Here is an 11,491-nt window from a genome sequence, read left to right as displayed (position 1 = left end):
AAAATTGTAGACCTGCACCAGGCTGGGAAGACTGAATCTGCAATAGGTAAGCAGCTTGGTTTGAAGAAATCAACTGTGGGAGCAATTATTAGGAAATGGAAGACATACAAGACCACTGATAATCTCCCTCGATCTGGGGCTCCATGCAAGATCTCACCCCATGGGGTCAAAATGATCACAAGAACGGTGAGCAAAAATCCCAGATCCACACGGGGGGACCTAGTGAATGACCTGCAGAGAGCTGGGACCAAAGTAACAAAGCCTACCATCAGCAAGGGCATTGAAGATGAAACGTGGCTGCCACCCTATTCCCTATATGTTGCATTACTTTTTACCAGGGCCCATAAAATTAGTGCACATTTGGGACGCAACAAACTGTTGCTCCTATGGCCGCCCTCACAACACCCACAACAGCTCCCAGACCTTCAACTTACAATACATACACAGTACAAAGTCATTACCAATTCATAGTCCAGGCCAATTTTGATTGGAAGTAATAGAGTAAAGTGCCAGCGTCCCTATTGCTGTTGGTTAACAGGTTTGGGGGGCAGTCAGTGAACGATGTCAAAATGATGAACTACTGTGATGAAAGAGTTGTACACAAACAGGGATGGTCGACAGGTATTTAAGGAATAGGTAAGCTTTAGCAGAGAAAGAAAAACATAAAGAGAGGTCATGGGCACTAGGCCAGGTCAGCATAGATACAATTTAAATTAGAATAGACTACATAATGGTGAGACCCAAAGACAGGAAATAAAAGTTTTTTGAAAGAGTACACATATGAAATGGTTCTATGTTTATTCATAAGCGGAGAAAAGTTCAAACCAAATATCTGTGCAGACAATTTCACTGTCAAACAACACTTACGGCATCCTAATACACAGTCCTGATCACCATTTAATACGGAACTCTAAAATACACATATTGGAATGGGCCACAAACTTACCCAATGCAATGCATGGGTTCTGTTCTCTTATAATACTGCCATCTAGTGTAAGATATGGATACAATATTTAATATCAGTACTGTATTTGAGAATGTTTGAATTAATTGAGCAATTCTTTCACAGGTTACCACCATATGTTTGTATGATGGAAATAGAGAAATTATTTTAATAGGCTAACCTAAATTAAATTCGCTACAAAGGATAGGTTAGGTCCCTGGGTAGAGGCCATAACCTTGTATTTTCAAAAATAGGCTATTACTCTGAGCCAGCTCATGTTTCCTATGAACATTTACTTCATATATGAATGTGGGTAAAACAAATCACTTCTTCACAACAAAGCATTTAGATAGTTCACAGCAAAAAACACTTTGTTGAACCCAATGATACACTAGATGGCTATCAAGAGGCACTGTTTTAAAGCCATTGCGCCTCCATTTTGTACTACTCCTCCATTGTATAAAAGATTTTGGAAGCCATAGAAATGCATTTACTAATGTCTACATTTGTTTATGCCACATTTATTCTACTAAATACACATTAATGCATACTTATTATATTGTGTGAGGTAAACATAACAATAACATTTTTCATAAAGTAGAATTGTTAGAGTACTTAAGCTACTTTCCCCTCTAGAACAAAAAAATATTTAAATATATGTAATTTTGTCCTTGAAACATTTCATTGAAATATTGTAGAATTCCATTAATTCCCATGAATGACTGCTCCTTCTGCGGAGTGCCACAGAACGTGACATTATGATCCATACATACATACGGTATGCTACAGCAGAAACGACAACACAATATACAGAAAATAAGCCACTTACTTTGATAGGAACGCACATATATCCAAAGTCCAATTTGTAAGGCAATGCGGGCGCCAGCCAGAAAATGTGCTGGGGGAAAACCTTTGTGCAAGGCCTGTTCTGACTAGAGATGCGCAATATCTTCAATCTTGATCTCGGGAAAAACTAGGGAAGTGCTTGGGCTCTCGAAGTTTGTCTGGCTCAGTAAAGCCTCAAACATATATGATCCACAACAGTGAAATGGACTACTTCTTAAGTGAATTAACGAGGAGGCGGAACACACCTCAATTCAAACTGTTAGAAAATACAACTTGTTAGAAAATAATTTGAAATTGACAAGTTGAAACATAGCCTATAGATAATTAGCAGGCAGCGTGCCTTGGTTTGAGGGCAGCGTGGGTAACTGTCCTGTTGCATAACAATCATATTTTGGAACAGTGAGAGCATTCTGACATCACCCGCATGAAAAACCTCAAGCAGGGGCGACAGCAGAGATATTTGGAACTCACTCGTAAAAAAGTTAGTAAACTTTAGGGAAAATTGTGTTTGACCAGATACAATGCTATTTCACAGTAAATAAATTAAGAGATTTTCAGCACGCTTATAGATAAGGGCATTCGACATGTACGGCACTTACACAAATGACTGATGATTGGCTGAGAGAAATGTATAATAAAAATATTGTGGGTGCTGTTTTATTAGAATTCAGTGCAGCTTTTGACAGTATGAATCATAATCTGCTGATGTTATGGCTTTACATCCCTTGCTATATCGTGGATCGAGAGTTACCTGTCTAACAAAACACAGAGAGTGTGCTTTAATGGAAGCCTCTCAAACATAATCGGTAGAGTCAGAGTCTCGGCTCCTTACTGTTTTCAATATTTACTAATGACCTGCCACTGGCTCTGATTAAACCCTGTGTGTCTATGTATGCTGATGACTCAACCATATCCAGGCCAGCTACCACAGTAACCCCTTTGGCATCCACAGAAATCACTGAAACACTTAACAAAGAGATGCAGTCAGTTTAAGAATGGGTGGCAATAAATAACTTAGTCCTAAATATTTCAAAAACTCAAAACGTTGTCCTACAGGCCCCAGTATTGTTGCACTTGGACTACTGTCCAATCGTGTGGTCAGGTGTCACAAAGAGGGATTTGGGAAAATTACAATTGGCCCAGAACAGGGCAGCATGGATAGCCCCTATATGTGCACAGAGATAATAAGAACAATAATAACAATATGCATGTCAATCTCTCCTGGCTCCAAGTAGAGGAGAGTCTGACTTCATCAATACTTGTATTTGTGAGAAGTATTGACATGTTGAATGCACAGAGCTGTCCGTTTAAACTGCTAGCACACAGCTCAGACACCCATGCATACCTCACAAGACGTGCCACCAGAGGCCTCTTCACAGTCCCCAAATCCAGAATATACTATGGGAGGCACATAATACTACATAAAGCCATGACATCATGGAACTCTATTACACATCAAGTAACTCATGCAAGCAGTAAAATCAGATTTAAAAAACAGATAAAAATACACCTTAAATAACAGCGGGGACTGTGAAGTGACTCACACACAGTGAAGAGACACTCACAGGCACAGATACGCATACACAGAAACATAAAAAAATATGCACTATACACACAGGTACACATGGATTATGTGTTGTAGATATGTGGTAGTAGGGTAGTGGCCTGAGGGCACACACTTAATGTGTTGTGAAATGTACAGTAATTTAAAAAAAAATGTATTTAACTGCCTTCATTTTGCTGGACCCCAGGATCCATTGGAATCCATAGTTCAATAATAATCCATAATACAAATACAAAATGAGTAGAATTGCATGACATTAGTTATAAATTTGCTAAATCTCCTCTCCTCTCTCAAAATGTGTAGAATTGCAGCAAACTTGCTTTAAAACCACAACATTTTATCTAAGCCACACGGCAAAATTTGTAGAATTTCAAGAAATGAACTCTAAAATATTTTTTCTTCTCGCTTTCAAAGGTGGGTGGGGACTAACATTTTAGCTTGAAAGGTGCGGGGCCCCCCAACAAAATGTTGCTTAAAGTCCCCAAAAGGCTATGGACGGCTCTGACTGCATGTGTGGGTATGCAGATCCTCCGGCCACTGCAGCCCCTCATGAGTTCAGATTCTTTTGTGCAACCACCCTCATCAAAGTTGTCCATTCCTGGTGTAAATTAATAATCATGGCAATGAAACTTTGAGAGGAGTAGATATAAATGCTCTTATCAAGTACAGTAGTTTGATACTCTATGTTCTCCAGTTATACTGCATGTTCATAAACGTTTAAGATACAACCAATAAAGTATCAGATATGAATTATGCTACAGTTGTTAAAAATGGTGATTATTCACTATTTATAAATGGTCCTTTTGAGAATGTATATAAGATTTCTCAAGTAAGGTTGGCCTATGGTTTTTGAAATATATGTTTGAGTAATGAGTACCTTATCCAGTGGTGTAAAGTATTTAAGTAAAAAATACTTCAGTCATTTTTGGGGTATCTGTACTTTAATTTTTCTTCACTACAATCAAATCAAATGTTATTTGTCACATGAGCCAAATACAACAGGTGTAGGTAGACCTTACAGTGAAATGCTTACTTACAAGCCCTTAACCAACAACATTCTTTTAAGAAAAAGTAAAAAAAATAGATAATATATATATATATATATATATTTTAATTAAATAATTAAACAGCAGCAGTAAAATAACAATAGCGAGGCTACAGAGTCAATGTGCGGGGGCACCGTTTAGTCGAGATAATTGATGTAATATGTACATGTAGGTAGAGTTAAAGTGACTACGCATAGATAATAAACAGAGAGTAGCAGAAACGTAAAAGAGTGGTCTGGGTAGCCCTTTGATTAGCTGTTAGGTATATAAATAAATCCATACGTAATAGTGAAACTAACTTAATCCACCCTAATAAAAATAGTACATTGGCAAAACAAAACTACCACTTCCTCTTACTTTTAGTTCTCCATATCTCCCTTCTCAGGCTGTGGGACCTGAGAGGGTGGTAACGGCTTGTGCCAATATTGCATGCAAGTCCTTCGCTGAGAAATCTTTCAGCTCCAGGAAACGCTCTGTCGCAATCACGATGATTTCTATCTTCCTGGACCTTCTCTCCACCTTGGCAGTGCCATTAACTACCATAGCTATAAATGCCACAAAGTCCACCTTCGTAATCTTTAAAATGTCAGGATCCTGCTGGTGAACGTCAACCCCTGTATCCTGCAGTGTAGGCCTATCCACTACCATGGACTCTTCTGGTGCGCCATTCAAACCCTCAACCCTTTTCACAGCTGCTGCATATGAAATGCTCTGTAAAACCCTGACTTTGGCCACCTGATTCTCTTTCACCCTTATGGGGCATTCAGAAGACATGGCATCAATCACATATTCATCACTTTTATAACACATAATATGATCCTTTCCACAACTTGGACATCTCTGCTTCTCCCTTCTGTAAACATTTGCGACATGACCAACAGCTTTACACAGATCACACTGCATTGGTCTTGGGATAAATGCTCGGACTCTGTAGTTAATATGATAACTGCACTTGAGTAGAGAGAGACTCCATATCCAAAAACAAAAGAACAGAACAGATAGACTCTTCACCATTCACCACACGATTCGCCCGACGTGCTTCAATCACTCCAGGAATATTTTGAATCTCTTCAAAAATCGACAGCCCACGAGACGCCAGATATAACCCTCTTGAGGGGTGCCCAGTTCCGAAGAGACACACACGACATTTTAAACGTATCAAAAGACACAAAAGGCACGTTCAACAAAAATCAAAACAAGCCCGCCTCTCAAGATCCTTACAGCCTTCACTTTACCCAGCACTCTCTCCACCAGTTAGATAACTCAAATGGGTTTTTTCAAGATTGGTACTCTGCTCAATTGCTCCTCATTAACAAACAGTACTCCTACTAGATACGAAAGGTCATTCTCATCACTGTACACTACTTTGCTCCGTTTTTCATTCTTTTGGACAACACTCCAATTCTCCTTGATTCTACCGCCATTCTATTCAGAACCCACTCATCCGCTACCGCCATCTTTCGCTTGACTTTACCTGCCTGCCTCATTCTCAGGAAAGTCACACTACTCTGGAAACTTTATGACCGGCTTTGGTCAAGGTGTGTCCTTTATGCCGCCCACACAGGAAATAAACTACGGTGTTTGATTGGCTGCTTTGCACAATGACACGTAAAATACGTTTTTTCTTTGACACCACATTAACAAGTATCAGATAACCTCGTTTAGTTGCAGAGAAGTCTTCAGGTTTACTCCCTCACCGGTGTATTTCAACGCCTTAATGCGAGGTAATTATGTTTAAAGTTTTTACACCTTTCATTGATACCTTATGTAATGTACTGTAATATACACAAGAACAGGAGACGTTTCACTTTCAAATTCAACTTGGTAACGTTAACATTAATTTACGAGGTTACTGCTACTTCATAACGTTATATATATATATATATTGTACTAGCTACCGTATCCGTCCCGGCTAAATTTGATAAGAGTAGCTAGCTAGCTAGCTAACTGAAAGTTAGCTAAACAGACTTTGGTAACTAACGTTAGCTAGCTATTAACGTTAGCATACTAGCTAGTTATTTAGCTGGTGTTACGTTTCATAATATCTAACAGTACTACTGTAAAAAGAAATGGCTAGCTACATTCACTATTGAACCACAGTTGATAGCAGGTTAACTAATTTAGTTGACTTAGATTATGGCTTGTCTCCTGTGTGGATTCAACTTTGGAACTTGTGTGTGTGATTAACTTATTATTTTCTCTTTCAGTACAACTATAGGTGTTGTATGAGTGATTGCGCTACTGAGACTGATACCATGTCTGATTTGGTGGATGCCAAAGGGATAGCTGCACAAGGGTAAGGCAATGCATTTCTCATGTCAACCCTATCATCTACCCAAAGAATAGAGGGTGGGCATCAAAATCAAATGTACATTACCTTCAGAAAGTATTAATACACCTTGACTTATTCCATATTTTGTTGTATTACAGCCCAAATTTAAAATGTTTAATTTTTTGTCACCCATCTACACACAATGCCCCAAAAATTACAATGAAAACTTTATTTTTTATGTTTGCAAATTTACTGAAAATGAAATACAGAAATATCTCATTTACATATGTATTCACATCCCTGTGTCAATACTTTGTAGAAGCACCTTTAGCAGCAATTACAGCTGTGAATCTTTCTGGCTACATTTTAAGAACTTTCCAAACCTGGATTGTGCAACATATGCCTATTATTATTTTCAAAATTCTTCAAGAGCTGTCAAATTGATTGATTATAATTGCTAGACAACAATTTGCAGGTCTTACCATAGATTTTCAAGCAGATTTTAGTCAAGTGTAACTCAGCCACTCAGGAACATTCACTGTCTTCTTGGTAAGTAACTCCACTGTAGATTATGTGAATTTTTCTCCCAGTGGCTGGTGGAAAGCAGAATGAACCAGGTTTTCCTCTAGGATTTTGCCTGTGCTTAGCTCCATTCCATTTATTTTTTTATCCTGAAAAACTCCCCAGTCCTTAACGTTACAAGCATACCGATAACATGATGCAGCCACCACTATGATTGAAGATATGGAGAGTGGTACTCAGTAATGTGTTGTATTCAACGTCTGCTTTTAATTTTTTTTTTACCCATCTACCAATAGGTGCCCTTTGCAAGGCATTGAAAAACTCCCTGGTCTTTGTGGTTGAATCTGTGTTTGAAATGTACTGCTCGACTGAGGGACCTTACAGATAATTGTATGTGTGGGGTACAGAGATGAGGCAGTCATTTAAAAAAAAAAATCATTTTAAACACTATTATTGCACACAGTAAGTCCATGCAACTTATGTGACTTGTTAAACAAATTCTTTTAATACTTATTGACTCAAGACATTTCAGCTTTTCATATTTTATTTTGACATTATTAGGTATTGTGTGTAGGCCAGTGACAAAACATCTCAATTCAATTTATTTTAAATTCATGCTGTAACACAACAAAATGTGGAAAAGGTCAAGGGGTGTGAATAGTTTCTGAAGGCACTGTATTTTATTCTATTAGTTTGCACTCTGATTTTTTTATTTAGATACCCATTTGGGTGGCATGCACTGGGCGAGTGAGCCTCTTTTTACATAGTTCTATCAGCTGTCACATTCTGTGAAAGCATCTTTTAACGTAATTTTATCCCTGAATAGTGTCGGACAAATTATCCTCTCATCTGCATTAGAATGCAATGTGACATTGTGTGTCTGATCATAAGCTAAAACCTGTTGTCATTGTGCCTTCAAGCATGTCAGCTGGCTTCATTAGCCAAACAACATGCATTTTCAACGTACCTGTGGAGCCAGTTTAACATGGACAGTGAAAAGTGTATGTAGACGTTTTAATCACTGTGCAAGGACTTCTGCAATGTGTTATTGTCCGCCCACTGTGCCGCAGCCAATTCAGTGTTAAAAGGAACTTTTTCCTTTTGCTCCAGGCTGGGCAGTCCCTCAGTGCAAAGGTTTACGACAGAGAATCCTGAATTAGACGCTAAGCCTCCGGCTGACATGTACACATATAAGATGAACTACCCCAGCCTTGGACAGTGTGTCATCATCAACAACAAGAACTTTGACAAGCACACAGGTAGGCCTAAGTTTGTACGATGTATTTTTGTCCATTTCACTTGTTCAGGTTATGATGGTATGTCCGATTTTTGTTATATACACTTCATTGGTTATTTCCCTTTAAAGGAATGAGCTTTCGCAATGGAACAGACGTGGATGCAGGACATGCGATCAAAGTGTTCTCGAGTTTGGGGTACAAAGTGAAGTTTGCTAATGACCAGACTGTGCAACAGATACAACAGCTGCTTTACAAAGGTAAGCGCAGCAGTTGTGATGTGAGTGTCCGAGTTAGATTGTCTTTCTTTGTGGAGTCATTTGAGAAGTTTCTTTCTGATTGTCTACAAATAAGTTGCACTAGTGTTGGTAGTAGTGATGTGACATCTGGCAAAATTTGATAAACTGAAGGAAAACTCTTTTTAATGTTAAGTTTGATTGACTTCAAGAGCCACTGTGTGTGTGCGTGCGTGTGACATTTTCAGTGTCTCAAGACGACCACAGCCAGTCGGCCTCCTTTGTGTGTGTGATGCTGAGCCATGGAGATGAGGGGGTGTTCTATGGCACAGATGGCAACGTAGAACTCAAGAAGCTCACTGGCCTCTTTAGGGGCGACCGCTGCAAAACGCTGGTGGGCAAGCCCAAACTCTTCTTCATCCAGGTACTGCAAGGTTTTAGCTGTCTGTTCAAACTTTCTGTACTGAAGTGATGAACATGTCTTTGCATGACTGATATTCAGTGGTACATTGCTAAGAGTAGCCTATCTTCCCCTGGCCCTTAACCCCTGATCCTTTCTGTGGATCTGGTGAGTAGGCGTGCCGTGGCAATGACCTGGATGGTGGCATAGAGACAGACTCCGTTGCTGATGACTCTCCAGAGAGGATTCCTGTTGAGGCAGACTTTCTCTACGCTTATTCTACAGCTCCAGGTAATAAACCCTGTTTTATTAATGCCCCACTTTGACATACTTTAAAGGCCCATGGCAGTCAAAAATGTGATTTCTTTATATTTATTTCCACACTGAGGTTGTAATAATTGAAATTGTGGAAATGATAATGCCTTTTTAGTGTAAGAGCTGTTTGAAAAGTTTTGGTGGATAGAGTTTTGCCAGCCTAGTGACATCACCATTTTAATTGAAAACAATCTCAGTAAGTTACTTAATTGTTACCAAGAAATGATTTGGTATTGAGATAAAAACGTCTGCAGTCGTGCATACTACATATGTTACATTTACATGGTACATTGGTATGTTACATAGTACTGATATATGTTATAACTTTTACACACAAACTGCAAACGGGTATGACAGTAGACTATAAGCCTACTACTATAGCCATGTATACCTGTATGGTAATTGCACTGTGCCATGTACAAAAACGACCATGTATGTGCTTTAGAGAGATTAGTGATTGGTTGGTCTGATTGGTTTGTGACGTCCATGCCTCTCCATAGGCTACTACTCCTGGAGGAACACCCAGAAGGGCTCCTGGTTCGTGCAGGCCCTCTGTGAGATGTTACAAAGGTACGGCAAACAGCTGGAGATCATGCAGATCATGACACGTGTCAACCACATGGTGGCACTTGACTTCGAGTCTATGTCCAACATGCCTGGCTTTACTGCCAAAAAGCAGATCCCTTGCATTGTGTCTATGTTGACCAAAGATCTCTACTTTCCACATTGATTTGATATTGTTGTCTAGACATTACTATGACTTGATTGTGTATCCTGTGGGACCTTTTTAGCTATGTGCACAATGTTTACTGGACTTCTAAGTAGTGCTGCGCAATTACACAACGTTTCTAAATTACCTATGTCGGTTCAATATTTTGAATTCCCTTTATGCACATTTTCTCTAGAGATAAATCAGATCATGCCAAACTGCAAAGTAGGAGGGAGTTGTAGTTTCCAACAGGACAAAATTCTACGTGGTTTAGTGCAGAAAACGTGGTAATTAACTACCATGACCAGAATCCTACTTGCGACAGAAGAACACGCGATCGAGAGGGATAGAGAGCAGTTGCTCTCTATGCCTTATTTACTTTGAAGAACTACTAAAATTGTGATTTTGTCAGACAGCATAGGCAGAAGCTCTATAGAGAGGATGACTAATATATATTTTTTTAAATTGTCATCAAATAAAAAACTTAAAACTAATCAAAATAAAACAAATGTAATATACACAACTCAAATATTTGTTTAAAGTAATGTGAATAAATTATGGTTAATAAGTGATAAGCAGTTATGGGCAGTCACTACCATCATGGGACTTTTAATGATTGTTTTTTTTTGTGTTACCGCATTCAACCCACATAATGTATTATCGAAATCGAAAACTGGGATTATTGTTTAAGAATTTAAATGAAACCGAACAGACCTCAAAAAGCACTAATTGCTCAGCACTACTTCTAAGTGGATACAAATTTAAATACTTGTATTCTGTTTGGGTTAAGTCTTAGAGAAAGCTAAAGGTTTGATTCGATATATCTTGGACTCGGAGGCCTAAAAGGCATGATGTTGGACCAAAGAGAATGCATTTTTAATGGGGGAAGGCAGGCATTAAGCAACGATTATGCAATATGAATACTTGCTATTGATTTGTTGTTCCTGTATATGTTCTGAATTATCGAGTATAAAGGGAAACACGCTTTCAGATAGCAATAATGTAGTGAATCAATCACTCAGGCTTTAAAAGTATTGAAAAATGTGCCATGTCCTTTTAGAAATGATAACTGTCTTACCTGTGGGATGGTTTGTTTTTTTCATTTGTACATTGTACATTCAAATAGCTTACTACATGAAATATAAACTTGAATAAACTAGCTTTTATCATTGATTCAATTGTTATCCTATTATTTTCCAAGAAACCAAACATTTCTGTGAATGGGATTTTAATTAATATATACAGTACCAGTCAAAAGTTTGGACACACCTACTCATTCCAGGGTTTTTCTTTATTTGTACTATTTTCAACATTGTAGAATAATAGTGAGGACATCAACACTATGAAATAACACATATGGAATCATGTAGTAATCAAAATCCAGGTGACTATCATGAGATAGT

At 38.4% G+C, this 11,491-nt stretch overlaps 1 protein-coding gene across 1 annotated transcript; it reads left to right on the top strand.

Annotated features, from left to right (window-relative positions):
• Window positions 1–5,976: 5,976 nt before the first annotated feature.
• On the top strand, window positions 5,977–11,261 carry LOC112248666 (caspase-3-like). The gene is made up of 7 exons (XM_024417887.2): window positions 5,977–6,123; window positions 6,607–6,695; window positions 8,304–8,452; window positions 8,560–8,688; window positions 8,913–9,088; window positions 9,241–9,355; window positions 9,880–11,261. Exons 2-7 carry the CDS (start codon window positions 6,625–6,627, stop codon window positions 10,107–10,109), a joined length of 870 nt encoding a protein of 289 aa, XP_024273655.1. The 5' UTR covers window positions 5,977–6,123; window positions 6,607–6,624; the 3' UTR covers window positions 10,110–11,261.
• The last annotated feature ends 230 nt before the right edge of the window (window positions 11,262–11,491 follow it).

The sequence above is a fragment of the Oncorhynchus tshawytscha genome, linkage group LG04 (assembly GCF_018296145.1).
Source record: "Oncorhynchus tshawytscha isolate Ot180627B linkage group LG04, Otsh_v2.0, whole genome shotgun sequence".
NCBI classification, from domain to species: Eukaryota; Metazoa; Chordata; class Actinopteri; order Salmoniformes; family Salmonidae; genus Oncorhynchus; species Oncorhynchus tshawytscha.
This window is presented reverse-complemented; position numbering and strand designations above follow the sequence as displayed.